This window comes from Sciurus vulgaris (genome assembly GCF_902686455.1).
Source record: "Sciurus vulgaris genome assembly, chromosome: 6".
NCBI classification, from domain to species: Eukaryota; Metazoa; Chordata; class Mammalia; order Rodentia; family Sciuridae; genus Sciurus; species Sciurus vulgaris.
Genome location: NC_136466.1, coordinates 136,733,329 through 136,749,149, shown reverse-complemented (window position 1 = coordinate 136,749,149; position 15,821 = coordinate 136,733,329). Strand labels below are relative to the sequence as shown.

Genomic DNA, 15,821 nt, shown 5'->3' with positions numbered 1-15,821 from the left:
TTCTTTATCTTCATTGCTCAGGGAAAAGGCAAACGATTCTAGATATATAAGGATTTAGGAGATATACCTTGAATGCATCCTATTTGAGGAAAACACTAAAAAATAACTGAATAAGAATAGGGATCTCAGGAGAGGGAAGAGGAGCGTGAAGGAAACGGTGACATGTACACACAGACACATGTATGATATTTAACACAAACATAAAACATACAGTACGGGGGGTGGCTTTGCATTACATGAGAAATCTTCAAATAGAGAAGAATAGAACACAATCTAACACACGTAATATTAAAAAAGTACAAAACGATCTCCAGGAACAGATTTTTAACTACTTCAATAAAGCTGTGGTGTTGGAAACCTATGAACAGGGAGCAGATGTATCCTCAAGAAAAGAGTAGGGTCAGTACCCTAGAACTTAGAAGTACAGAAGAACTTCTAAAATGACCCCAGAGACAAACGGGAATACAAAGAAATGTGACAAAAACAGCACAAGTAAGAAAATGAAAATTCATATGCTGTGTTCAGACACAGTGAGATGAGAAAGAAAAAAAAATTAAAAGTGGAAAGAATATGATAAAATGTTACAGCAAGTACACTAATGTAACTTGGCTGAATTTCCCTAACAAAGACCTGAGATTGTCACATTCTACGGAAAGACAAAGCTGTCTTACAAGTGATTTGTAAGAAACAGATTCATAACAAAGTAATAAAGAAAAGTGAAAATAGATAATGCAAAACAAAAACACAGTCAAATGCTAAAAGGAAGCATCCTTATGTCTATATTATTACTTCTGTAACATTAAAAGTGGGATTTACAAAGCAAAACAACAAAAAAAAGGGAAATCTATTGAGGTGTGTGTTAGAATTGAACTGTAGTGATATAAACTTTTTGTGCTTGATTGCTTTCATTGGTGTTAATTTTCAAGAAAACAAACAGATCAGAAACTATTTTTATTACCTTTTTGTGGGAGGCTTGAATGGCTTGTTTGAAGGCTGAGTTATGTTTGACGCTTTCACTTTTTTGTGAGGAATAAAAAATTGGTACATGAAAAGAATTCTTCTTTGCACCCGAAAATGAGGCTTGTTGATTTTCCTTTTTTCCAAGATCAACTAGATCCCTGTAGAAATCTGTTTCCAAATCATCTTCTTCAGTTTGTACCTGGGAGATAATCCATACGAAGTAAAGTGAAACCTGGGAAATATTAGAGCTGCTTGTGACTATCTAATGCAGTGACCACTCATTCATTTATGCACTCACCATGTATTCATTGAGGACTCATAGCTTGAGGACAAGGAATGATGTTAGTCCTCACATTCAGGGAGGTAATCATTTAGTTAGGAAGAGCAATAACCACAAACGCTCAATGCAATGTGGTAAGTGTTGCGCTGCCAATGAGATTTTACAGATAAACATAAAATCCACAGGGGAAATATCAGGACAGTCTCCCTTGAAGATATAGTGTCTAAACTGGGACTTCAAGGGATGATCAGCAATGAAGGCTAGCTTTAGTTTGTACCTTTGATTCAACTTTCAGTGTAACTTAAGGTACCTTTCAGAAAACTAATATCCAGAAAAAGTGGGGAGGAGAGTGGATCCTGCTTTAGTTCTATTTCTGTGCTGTTTGCCTTACTGAGATCTTGAACTCCAGGACTCTACTTAGCCATGTTTCTGGAATGAAAGACCATCAATCAGTTGGATCTGTCTGGTGGGTGATTAATAGTCTTACTTGACTTGAAGTAGGAGGAAGAGGAAAAAATAGCTGATGGGACTCACTTGAACTGAGGGTAGAGAAGTATGTTTTCTAAGAAGAAGTCAAACTATTATGGTTGTGCAGATATAAAGAGAATAATAGATGAATTTCTAAAATTTAAAAATTGACTGAAAAGTACTTTGTTATGTTAAATATGCTTGTCTGATTTGCAATGGAAAAATCTTGTTTGAAAACATTCAGTATTAAGATGCACCAAGAGATAAACCACTTGTCACCAATAAATACCTCGCAAAATTAGTTAAGAAAAGAAGGCAAAATAACACAGCTGCAAAAGAATATAGTTAATTGTAAAATATAGTCAAAAGTTCAGTGTTACTTTTTGATACTGTAGTGCATATGAGTTAGCATTTAAAATGTCCACAAAGTGAATCTCTTAGTTAATAACAAAGAAATGAAATTATGTTATTTAAATAAAAATGTCATTGCTTACATTTCCTTACTATTCAGAGTGCCTATCATATTCATGTTTTGCAAAGAGACTTAGGAAGAAAATCAATAGAAGTTATTGACCAAATAAATATGGGGAAGAGAAGAAGGAACAGACAGTGCAGATGATGGGAGTACTACTCTGTAAAGGGAACAGAGAAATTCAGGGCAGCTTTTGAAAGGAAGTGCAAGAAATGACAGGTAGGTGCATTTAAAAATATATCGTATTTTGAAAGTAAACTTATTAGTTGGTTATTTAGGAACTAGAAGGCTTCCTCCAATAGAGTAAGATTCTACATAAATACTTACATTTTAGCTTTGTCTGTAAACCCTGTTGAATACAATGCATCTGAATGGTATCATTAGTCTTCCCAGAGGTATTTAAATATGACTATTGAGCCCCAAAGACATTCCCAAAACTCATTCGTGTATATTAGATGGTTTTAAATTAAGCATATCAAATTTGAAAATGCCTGCATTTACATTTATAGGAAGGTCTCTTTAAAGGAAGGGACACATACTATTCACAAAGTGGTTCTCAAAAACTATAGTTGGACCTTTTGGAACTTTCTCCAGTATCACATTTATATGCATGGATTTCACTATTAAGACAGTGTATTTTCTTTTTCTCTTACCACAAATTAAAATAAATAGTTTGCTCACCTTAGAACAATGAGTATGGAGCACTTACATGTGAGACACTGGGGTAGATTCTGAGAACAGGCAGTAGTTACAGGCAGTAACTCATTCCTACTTAGGAAAACAAGCCAAAACAACCAAACCAACTAACACAATAGAAAGGAAGGTAAACAGAATTACTTCATCATACTTAGGTTCCTCCTATGTTTTTTTGGGTTCTCAACACTTTCTTATGTCTAAATTTCATAATTATATAAGAAAACTAGCTATGGTATGAGAAAATTCTGAATAAATTGAGCACTTTATTTGTGTGGGAATTTGCTAGAAGTGTATGTTTACTGGAGAAAAGATGAACTTTAATCAGGGAAACCTGGACTTGGCTCTCTAATCCACAACTTTCTAGTTTTTTGACTTCTGGAAAATTAGTTATATTTTTTTCATCTGCAAATTTACCATAATGTTAACCTCATTGGGTTATGGAAGGATAAATACAAACACATAATAGGCAATTTAAAATTGTTCACTACCTTTTCATTCTGTTCATTTGTCACTAATTTTTCATTATAATTTTAGCTTATAATCACCACTGGTGTTGGATCTGCCAACACGATGGACTATTATACCTCAAAGTTGACATTTTCCAGATTGGCTGGAACTCGGTATGGATTACTGGCTCTACTGCTTTTGACAGTTTTACATATTCCACCAGTGAAAGAGTTATCGAGGACTTCTCCTCTGGGCTCTCCTGCCAGAAAATGAAACCTAGAAACAAAGTAATTTTCAAAAATTCAATAGATGTAAAGCAATCTTTAAAATTTACCTTACTTATATGAAAGAAATTTCTTTTCCTGGACAATTCTGACTCATGACAAATGACTTGAAGGAAAATCCATTTTTTTCTAGTTCATGGTGAGGCATCGAAAGGTGGATAAAAGCCCAAACTCTGCCCTATGGCTCAATAAAATTCTCTTTTTCCATTTACTCAATTGTTCTGGGTTTTCAACATGAAATAAGAATTGGATTTATAATTTTTATGCCTTAAAAATCCAGTGCAAACTTTGGGATAGGATTATAAAATGATAAATACCTTTCTGGGTCCACTGCCTTCAGTATAATACAGTAAAAAAAATTCTTATAGAGAACTAATAATGAAATAGTAATAGCAATATGTTAATAAAATTATAATAAATCATTCTTATTAATTGCTCATTATAATATTTAATATATATTATTTAACAAATGCTTATGGTAAGTGCTTTGCAAATATCTCATTCAACATTTTTTGTAACCATATGATATACATATACATATATGCATACAATTATTATAACCATTTTACAAATGAAGAATTGAGGCATGAAGAGTTTAATTAGCAGAAATCATGCATTTAAGAAGTTATTTTTATAGATGAAAAATTTCAATATACTACTACTTTTTCAGATTCATAGAGATTGTAATATGCATTCTGTAAAATAAATAGTTTTTGTCAAAAAGTTTAGTAATGCTATACTATGTAGGTGATAAATAGATCTTGTATAGGCCATACCAGAGTCTTTAAAAATATTAACTTTCTGTTTTCAAATACATTTGACCGGATCACCTTGTATTCCATAGAATATATAACACAGTTCTGAGAATGTGTTTGGGAAATTCTATGTGGCAGAGGAATAGCGTTTCTGGCCCAACACCTTCATGATCTATAGGTACACTTGTCTGTTCTGATGGTGGTAGGGCACTTGAGAAGACTTTAAGCATCTTCAAGAAGGTCACCTACCACCCACATGTCGATTTCTTTTGTACATCTGTTGAATTAACTCAAAAGACAAAATGAACCTAATGGATTTCACCCCTTTCAGAGGTTGCAATGTTACCTTCCATAACTACCTTACAGAGGTGAGAAAAGACAGACTCAACTGATTGGGAGGACATCAAGAAGTATGTCACTAGGTGAGACTTTTGTGATTTTTTTATTAAGCATTTGGAGCTGAAGTAGGAAATTCAATTTTTCAGACACTTATTCTAACCAACCAACAGCACCATTCTACTCCAAAAATGCAGGGATAATTTTTAAAGTTGTAAAATAATGCTAGAAACAAATTATTGACTAATAAAAGTGCCTGTTAATTCTCTACCAATACAAATATATTGATACAAACACACACAAAGAGTTTTTAAGTTTCTAAAATAAAAACCACAGTGAGATAGCATCTTAACCCCATACTAATGGCTATTATAAAAAAAAAAAAAAAAGACAAAAATAGCAAATGCTGGCAAGGTTGTAGAGAAAAGGGAACTCATATACATTGTTGGTGGGAATGTACATTAGCACGGTTATTATAAAAAACAGTAGGGTGGTTCCTGAAAAAAAACTAGAAATAGAACTATCACATAATAAAGCAATCCCATAATGGAGTACATATTTAAAGGAATTGAAATAGTGTGCCAAAGAAATATCTGCAGTCACATGTTTATTGGAGTCCTATTCACAATAACAAAGATGTTATAGACAACTCATGTGTCTACTGACAGATGAACGAACAAAGAAAATATGTTACATATTTACAAGGGAATATTATCCAGCCACAAAAGTAAAATTCTGTCATTTGCAGAAACATGGGTGGAACTGGAGGATATTATGTTAAGTGAAATAAGCAGGCATATAAAGGCAAATGCCATATGTTCTCATTTGTATGTGGATGCTGAAGTTGATGTCAAAATAGAGTCTAGAATAGCTGTCACCAGAGCCTAGGAAAGGTGTGGAGGACAGAGGGATGGAGAGAGGATGGTTAATGGGCCCAGGAGGACTGTTGGTGGTATAGAAGAAATAACTTCTAATGTTCTATAGCACAGTAGTGTAACTATAGTTGGCAATAATTATTTGAATATTTCAAAATAGTACAGAGGCTTTTAAGTGTTCCCAAACCAAAGAAATGATATATGTCTGAGATGATAGGCCAATGACTCCGATCTAATAGACACACAGTATGAATGTGTACTGAAATTCCACAATATATACCATAAATAAACAGAATTACTATTCAAAATATTGAATATTTAAAAAAACAAATATATTTCTATGTAATAGTGATGAACATTCCAATAAAAAAATTAAGAGAAAATTCTATTTATGATAGTATCTAAAAGAAATAAAATCCTAGGGATGTATTTTTAAAATGCAGTACAGTTGAAAGATATTAAGGAGGATTTCAATAAATAGAAAGACATTTCATTTTATGGATTAAAAGATTTTATATAGTTAAAATGGAAGTAATTCCCAAATTGACCTACAGATTCAAAATATTACCTATCAAAATCCAAGTTGCCTTTATTTTCTAAAAGTTGGCAGTCTAATCCTCAAATTCATCTGGAAATGTAGGAGACCCAGAATAGCCAAAACAATCTTGAGAAAGAAGGACACATTTGAAGGAAACACACTTCCTGATAGAAAGCTTATTTTAAAGCCAGAGTAATCATGAGAGTATGGTACTAGTGTAAGGACAGACAGTAAGGACAGACATATTAATCAATGAGGCAGAATTAGGAGTCCAAAAATAAATCCACATGTTTTCAGTCAATTGATCTCAATGAAGGTGCCAAGAAAATTCAATGAGGCAGAAGAGATTTTAACAGAGAATGGTGGGACAACTTGATAGTCACATCAAGTCATAAATGAGGTTAGAACCCTTTCTCATATGATAATGGAAAATTCATTCAAAGTAGATCAGAAACTTGAATTTCAGAGTTAAAACTACAGAATTCTTAGAAGAAAACACAGGACTACATCTTTGTGAGTTAGGTTGAAGAAGACAACAAAAGCGCATGCTACAAAAGAAGAAATTAATATATTGAATTTTATCAGGATTAAACATTTTTGTGTTTCAAGGACACCTTTAAGAAAGTGAAAAGACAATTCGCAATGAGAGAAAGAATTTTTAAATCATATATCTGCTGGGAATCTTACATTCAGAATATATGAAGAACTCTTAGAAACCAATGATTAAAAAAATCAAATTACTCAGTTAAAAATTGGGCAGGGGGTCAGAAAACTGAATAAGTATTTCTTTAAAGAAGACATGCAAATTGCCAAACAGCACATGAAAAGATGCTCAATGTTATTAGTTATTCAAGAAACACAAATCAAAAACCAAAATGTGAGGTAGGACTTCACACCTAGCATTTGATTACTAGATGGCCATAATCAAAAAGATGGATAAAAACAAATGGTGGTGAAGATGTGGAGAAATAGATTTTCAATCAAACATATCTACTGTGAAAGTAAAATGATTCAACTTCTTTGGAAAAAGGGTGCAGAGGGGTTTTTTTTTGGGGGGGGGATTAGAGGAATAGGGGATGAAAATATTCTAAAATAATATTGTTGTGATAGTTACATGTCTGTGATTATACTAAACACTATTGAATTGTATACTTTAAATGGCTGAATTGTATAATATGTGCATTATATCTCAATTAAGTTGTTTTTTAAAAAGGAATGATTCTTGTGTGTTCCCCAAGGCGCACATCCTACTTCAGGAACTAACTGCAAACCCAATGTGAGATGTGCTTTCATTCATATTTGAATTTGTATCACTGGGTGTTCGAAGGAGAAAGTACGAGAAGCTGTTCTGGGAAGAACTTTCCAAACTGTTTATATTCACATGACAGACACAAGTGTGCTTGAGACTCATTTATTTGCATTTTCTGAGTTAAGAGGAATTGATGTGGAAAAAAGAACTCTTGGTCTCGTAAGGCCTTATGCTATGTACTTCTGTTTGTTATGTGAGGAAACCACTTTCCCAGGTGGGGAGGAATCTATGAAGCTAGCAGCCACCTGCAGAGGGTCTGAAGATAGGATTCTTCTGAAGGAGGCTCCATCAGGGCATGCCCCGGCAATCCTTAGGAGCTAAGCTAACTATGGAACAGTTTTTAGCCTCAATCTTTGCCCTCCCCTCTGAGATGTTTACATTGACCTTAAATATTTTCATGTTTCAAATACATAGTGACATGGAATACCTTTTCTTTCTCAAGTGCGATTATTTCATTCTCTTTGCCTGTTATACTTTGTAACTTTTTAAATTTTCATTTTTGTCTGAGCTGAGGATTGAATGCAGGACCTTGCAAATGTTAGGCAGGGCATCTACCACTAATTAAAAATATATAAACTAAAAATTATACATATATAAATGTGCATATTTATACACATACAAACATGAATGTGTGTGCATTTATATTTGCACCTTGACTGAGCCTGGTAAAAAACAAACAGCATGCTATTATTGCTGATTCTTGATTCAGATATAGGACCTGGTAACTGAGGTTGGCAATGTAAGGATTTTGGTGTATCTTGTTAAATTTTTTCTTGGAGTGTTGTCATTTTGTGAAAGGAACAGCTACCTAGGAAACTCTCTTTTGTGGGTATAAATGTGCTGGGGGCAGGGTGGGAGAGGAGGCAGGGATTCTAGGCTAGCAGATTAGAAATTACAGTAAACAACTCTTAATTCTCAGTCCCTGCAGAGCAAGTAGAGGACTCGCTGTCCCTGAGCCAGCAGTTTTTGCTCATTTCTGAGAATCCTTGGGACAACTTCTCAGGTTGGCAGAAGGCCACACAGTCCTCCTGCCAAAGTACACATTGCATGTGGTCCTCCCCATCTGTAACTGTAGAGTCTAGACCCACAGAACAAGAGGTGAGTTTGTAATGTTGCCTTTCATCCATCAGAACATTAGAAAATGTGACATTAGTGGGAGTTTTTGGCTGAGGATTTCTTCCAGAGAAAGGAAAAGAAAGAAACCATTTCTATACATTGATTTTTTTAAAAAAGAGGAAAAAGGATGTTGAAGTACTCTCATTGAAATCAGTAGTAACTAGAAACACTTAGAACAGAGCCTTAAATCAGTTTGTAGCCTTCCAGAATACAGATGAGAAAACTGAGGCCCAGAGATGTTAAATAACTTGGCTGTGATGAAGTGAATTACTGGAGAACCAGGTCTAGAACCTGGCTCCTCTTACTTCCAGACTATTGTCTTTTCTGTTTTACTGGTGCCTCTGTGTTTGATCAATGGCTTTTGGCTTTTATCCTAAATCAAATGAGGTCGTCTTTGCAATTGTGGCTGTTTGTCTTTCAGGCCTCAAGATACCATATTGTGTAACTCTGGCAACATAAGACTTGAATTTTTAAAGTCCAATATGAAGCAATCGATGCTGACAGCAGCCTGCCTGCCCTCCAACTCAAATGGAAAAGGGGAATGGAGGGCACTGAGACTGGCCTCCCTGGTTTTGTTTTAATGCTTCCAACTAAAGTTCAATTCTTCTGTTTCCCTTGACTTCTCTTATATCTCCTAAACTATCCCAAGATATTGGTTTAGCCTAGTGAATTTAGAAACCCTTGCTAAACTCCCAGTGCCCTCATGACTGAATATTAGTGAAACAGGAACATTACAATTTCACAGCTCTGTTCAAACACAGGGCTGCATGGTCTCTTGAGGATTTTCCCAGTATTTTTCTATCTTTACCAGATGTTTTCCTGAATCAGCATGAAATGATAGAAATAACCTGAATTTTGAAAAGTGGATTTGAATCCTGTTTCCAGCATTCACTACTTGGTAGATTTGGACCATTACTGTATGGTCTCAACTTCTACCTTTAGACTATATTGGCCTATCCATGCATCATATGGTCCTTAACCTTATTCATGAAACTTTTACTCTCTTACTTTTTTCTTTATACTTCATTTTCTGTTTTCCCAATTCCTGTCTTTTCTGGCTTTGTCTCCCATTATTGACTCTTGGGCTTGCTTCTTATACCAAAAGACTGATTATACTTCTCTAGTGTTTTGACCTTAGCACACCCATACACTTTTATGATAGCCTCTGTTTCAATTTGCTCCTGGTGTTTCTGGGTGGTTACTTATTTATTCAAGACCCAGTCCCAGGACTCCATACTGTTGACTCCCAGATTGGTTTACCTTCAACTAATCTGCCCTGATCCATAACAGGACTTTCAGAGGAATGTATGAGAATTAGAACAGAAATGTTTATGAAGGACCCATACATTTCCTGGCACAAACTAAATATGAGCATACTAAATCCTTATATTCCCTAGCCGTGAGGATCATAGCCACATGCTGCCTGAACAGAACACACAGTATTAACCAGGGCTGGTGGAAGTGGTAAGAAGTTAATGAGGAAGGTGGATAATGGTGTGACTCACTGCACTGCTGCCTCTAACTCCCTAGTTCTGAGATACCTTTCCCCAAAAGGATAAAAAGATGTCACGTACCCAGTGCCCATCAGCTGTACACTGGGGATGGGATCATACTTCCGCGGACACACTGCCTTTGTTATTCCACAGTCCCTTTCATCTGAATTGTCTCCACAGTCATTTTCTCCATTGCATTCTAACTTGCTGGCAATGCAGCGCCCTGGTCAAGGAAAGCACACATCAGTGTGGCAACACATTCGCATTTAAGAGAGTGTTTATTAAGTTAAAACACAAGCGTTTTACATTTCAAGGGAAGGGTGAGAGAAGTTTTCATTACTTTGCAGAAAGGTTTAGTATGTATGGAAAGGGAGTGAGCAACTGATACTTTTACCTTTGTTTTTAAGACTGTGAGAGTCACCATAGAATGGTTTAGTTGCCATCAGAGCTCATTGTTTTTAAAGAGTAATCTTGCAATCCCATCACGATGGATTTGCTGCTCAGATCATATTCCATAGAAAAAGAATTTACAGTAGGTTCAGAATTTTCTTTTCATTCAAATGGCAAGGTCTGGGTCCCTGGGCTTTTGTTTTGTTTTGGTATCCAGGGACAATTTACCACTGAGTCACATCCTCAGCCCTTTTTTAAAATTTTAAGACAGGGTCTCACCAAGTTGCTTAGGGCCTTGCTAATTTGCCAAGGCTGGCCTCTAACTTGCCATCCTCCTGCCTCAGTCTCCCAAATTGCTGAGATTACAGGTGTGCACCACCACACCGGACTTGAGTCCCTCTTTATTGGAAAGAATTATGTTACACACACACATATACGCGCTCATTCACTCACTCTACAGGTACCAGTAATAATATGGCTGGATCTCTGAAGATTTATGTTGAGCAAAAGAAGGCAGACAGATAAGAGTCAAGCTGTATAATTCCTTTATGATTTTTCAAGAACAAGAATAAGGCCGGGCATTGACTAGAAAGAAGAGAGAAATTTTTCGAGTATATAGAAATTTTCAAAATCTTCTTTGGGTCTTGTTTACATAGTTGTATACATTTGTTAAAATCAAATGGCACATCTGGGATCTGTATATTTTATGTAAATAATTGGTATTTATTTGGTGAAATAGACTTGCTATATATTTTCCTAGATATAATTCCTGTATATAATTGTTTTATGACATATAACTTATTATCTCAAATTCTATTTTTGGACAATTTAAGGGCCATGGTAACAAACTTAAGTACTGAGGCAGCAACTTAACTGAGGGAATTTGGCAAATAATACAAACTCCATGAACTCAGATAATTTCCTTCCCTTTTTTCTTGTTGAAGTTCATAAGGATCCTTGAAATCAGTAAGTAACTATATATTGCAGAAATTAGAATGCCTTGGCTCCAATAACAGATACACCCACCCGCTCCTGTCCTTCGGTCTCTTTTTTTTTGTATTCAGACATGCTGGTCTCACTGGCAAAAATTAAATGTCTTACTCATGATTGTCTTGTTGGCTAGTTTAAATTGTGATTGGAATCTCACTATAGCTATGCATTACTCTTTTGACTAAAATGCTTAAGGAAATTGGGTATTCTGTTGAATCAAATTTTTGAAAGTTTTTCCTTTATTTTACTAGTATGGTATATTGCAGTAATTGTTTTTGAAACTTTATTGTGGTATAAATTATTTCTATGTTGTTAGATCTAGTTTTCTAGTATTACATTGAGAATTTCTTTTATCTGCTTTCAAGAGAGATATTGTTCTGAAATTTTCTTGGGACAGAAAATTGGCAGATGCTTCTGTTTGGCAGAGTGTTATAAATTGGGACATGTTCCTGTCTCTTTAAAAAACATTTTTAGTAGTGATTATAGTTCTACATGATAGTGGGGTTCATTCTGGTGTAATCACATACGCATGGAATGTAATTTGTTTCATTTCAGTTCCCAGCGCCTCCTCTTTTCCCTCCCCTCTTCCTGCTTCCTATTCCCCATCCTCTACTCCACTGGTCTCCTATTTATGTGTTTTTAACTGGTGCTTTATAGATACACATAAAGGTGGAATTAACTGTTATATTCATATATGTACAGAGCATAATTTGGTCAATTTCATTCTGCAGTTCCTCCCTTTTCCCACTGTTCCTCCCTCCCCCTTAATCCTCTTCCTCTACTCCTCTGATCTTCCTTCTATTTTAATGGGATTCCCCCCTTTTTTCCCATTATTTTTGTCTAGCTTCCACATATGAGAGAAAATATTTGGACCCTTGGCTTTTGGTGTCTGGATTGCTTCACTTCTCATGATATTCTCCAGCTCTATCAATTTATGAGCAAATGCCATAATTTCATTCTTTATGGCTGAATAAATCTGCATTTCAAATACATACCACATTTTCTTTATCCATTTATCTGTTGATGGGTACCTGGGCTGCTTCCATAACTTGTCTATTGTGAACTGAGCTTCTTAAACATCGATATGTCTATACACTTGAGTATTCTGGTTTTAGTTATTTTGGGTAAATACCAAGGAGTGGGATAGCTGGGGTTCCCCCAAAAGCACTTAGTTGCAAGTCTTTTGGTTAATAATCTTCACATAGAAAGTAGAGCATAATGAAAATAATCATCTGCCTTTGATTATTCAAGATCTTACATTGTGTCCAGACCATTATTATAATTATACCTGTGGGAACCATAATCACACAAAAATGAAAATGGAGATGGAATTTAATTTCTGTCAATCTTAAAATATAACCTGGAAGAGGGCTTCTTTAAAAGAAAGACAATGTATTTTTAATTTGCTTTACAGAAATGAATGGAATGGATGATTTAATTTGAAATAGGATTCCATTTGAAAAATGAACCTACATTACATGCAAAAATTTTTTGAACCTGGCACTTACAAATTTGAGAAGAATCTATTTTTTGGCGTAGTTTCACTTCACAAGAGCATCATATTTCATTCAGAAGAAGTGAGGATACTCATGCAGGTTATGGTTTTTATTAGCCCAGCCTTGTGCATAGGGCATGGGGATACATGAGAACACAAGCAGATCTACTCATTTGATACTCCTGAGACTTTGAAAGGGGCCAATCAGCAAATGTAGGGATGAAAGAAAGAGGATACCTCTTGAGTGACATTTAGGAATATGTGACAGCAGTAATACAGTCCTAGTGGGACGTAACTGAGAATGGTTACAGGCTGTAAAAACTCGGGAGACTACCAAACAAAAAGGAAGCAATATCCTAAGTCTCAAATACATCCTATAAGGCAGGGAAAGACAAAGGGAAAAGGAAAGACAAAGGGAAGTTCGAATATTGCAGCATTCATAGAGTCAGTATGCTTTAGCTAGCACATGCACATCCATGCACATACCTTCTGAATCTGTGAAGATCAGGTTTCAAGACCCCCAGTTAATGCCTGAAATTTCTGATAATGCCAAACCCTATATTCTAAATTTAAGTGCCTATTACATCTTAACTAAGCACCTATCATACACTGTGACCATAACATTGGCAATTTGAGGTCTGATGACAAAATTAGCAAAAATTTCTTTTTTGTGCTTCATAATTTCATGGATAGAAGATTCATTCTTATTCCAGATCTTAGCAACCTCAGCATCCTATTTTAAAAATTTCTTCAAGTCAAGAACTTTCACCTTTTCACTTAAAGGAAGTATTTTATGGCTTCTCTTTGTCATATCTGAATTTCTACCTCCACTACTCTAAGGCTTTGGGGTACATTATTAAGGGTTTAATGAACACAAGCATTGCCACAGGTTGGTAGTTGATCTGATAACTGAGACTAATGGGTGGGTAGTGTATATAGTGTGAATACACTAGACAGAGGAAAGATTCATGTCCTGGGCAGGACAAAATGTAATGGCACAAGATTTCATCACTTTATTCAGAATGACATGTAATTATGCAATTCAAAACTTATAAATGGTTTATTTCTTTAATTTTTCATTTAATATTTTCGGACTGTGGTCGACTGAAACCAGGAAAGTGAAACCGTGGATGAGGGGAGATTACTGTTTATACTGACCCTTGGAAACATACAGTCATTTAGATGTCACACAGGTTTTTCCTGTCTACTTGAACTGATTGGTGTGACTGCAATACCGGGTTGTTTTATTTTGTTCTGTTTTATCAATAGCTATGGACATGTTGCTGGTGAATTGAAAACAGCTATATTTGCACTGCTGCTTTTTTTTTTTTTTTTTTAAATCAGTTGTAAGTTCTCTAGTCTTTTATGTTTAACATTAGGACTTTGAGAGAGAAGTGGTCACAGAGCATGGGAGTTAGCCTTATGACAAATTCTCAAAAACCCATTATACATTAAAATAATATATTTAGTTTTGGGGACTCTTGGGATATTCTGAATAAAAATTATGAGGGAGGAAATAAAACAAGATGAGTCTGTTTAGAATAGACTATTAGTTTTAACTAATTTTTATTGAGTGAGGGCCAAATATCATCATAAGTCAGGCAAATAATTATCCATCCAAATTCTCATTTTCATTCCCAGGGGGGATTAGTGGGTATTTTAAAAGGACTGTATAATAGCATATCACCTTTGATGGAATAGTTTAAAAACAAAAGGCCTTGGAATCCCCCAATAAAGATGGAAGTCAGCCATACCTGTGCTGGGAGCTTACCAGTCAGTGACTGGACTATGGGGACATTACAAAGGCCTGAGTAAATGGGTCTGAGCAGGAGGGACCTCTGGGTAGTATCTGTTTACCAAACACTACAGATATGTGATAATGCAGGGTTTGGGTTTTTTTTTTTTTTTTTTTTTTTTTTTTTTTTCCCCATCAATGGCTACAGACTTATTGCTGGTAAATTGGAAACTAGCTGTACTTTGCTAATTTTTCTCAAATCACTCATTATATACTGGTAATCCATGGATAAATCAAAAGCCTTCTCAAGCTTGTGAATATATTTGGCCTATTCAAAACTCCTTTCTAATGATTTCATAACATGTACTGAATAAAGGAGAATTTTCTGGTTATTTGTTACAAAAGCCATCTTTCAATCTTCAAATAGTTGCACTTCAGTTCTATATCTTGATTTTAACATTTTTGTCCTATCATCCCAAATGTGGGATGGTCTGGGAACATCAATATGGCATATGATATATTGTAATTATTGTATAATCATAGTACAACTATAATTTAATTTAACAATATATATATGAACCAGATTATGATTTCTACCCTATTTTAATGCAACTGCGCCAATTTCACTGATACAGTTACAAATTCGAAAACCTGGTTAATATTCTGGATGTAATGTTCTAGTCTGTATCACCCTCAGCCATTGTCATTAAGATTTTGTTTGATGTTCCTCTTTAAGTCAATTTGTGACATGACCTTATTCATGTTGATATGATGTATATTTCCCTACCCAAAACCTATTCTCATTTCCCAGGATTGGAGCAGCATAGAGGGAAAACATGACACCAGAATTTCTGCTTGACATCCAGAGATGTTGGCAAAGCCGAAGGCAAGAGGCAGGCGGTATAAAGAGGGGGGAAATTTAGTTCCAAGGTCTTGGGTCAATTTTCTAAGGAATTTGAAATTTGCTACCTTTTTATAAATACTTTAATTTTCAGTAGATCCCATGGTACACAGAAATGATGTAGAGTTCATTCATCTGAAATACAATTTTGTTGTAATTTCACAATGACTATTTAGATACGAGGTCAGTGAACAAGGGCTCATGTGCTAAAACTGACCTGTTTCTGTATAAAATTGTAATGGAACACAGCCATGCTCATTGTTTATATACTGTCAAGGACA

At 35.1% G+C, this 15,821-nt stretch overlaps 1 protein-coding gene across 6 annotated transcripts in view; it reads right to left on the bottom strand.

Moving 5' to 3' along the window:
* The window catches only part of C6 (complement C6), a 77,424-nt gene that overhangs the window by 37,059 nt on the left and 24,544 nt on the right, over positions 1 to 15,821 (bottom strand). For all 6 annotated transcript variants that reach the window (XR_013764679.1, XM_079145068.1, XM_079145064.1 and 3 more), the window contains 3 exons: positions 10,111 to 10,252; positions 3,461 to 3,599; positions 959 to 1,159 (listed from right to left, as the gene is read on the bottom strand). Coding sequence is in view for 5 of the 6 variants with exons in the window: in XM_079145068.1 (XP_079001194.1) it covers positions 959 to 1,159; positions 3,461 to 3,599; positions 10,111 to 10,252 (482 nt within the window). In the remaining variant the exon portion in view is untranslated. The remainder of the gene's footprint in view (positions 1 to 958; positions 1,160 to 3,460; positions 3,600 to 10,110; positions 10,253 to 15,821) is intronic.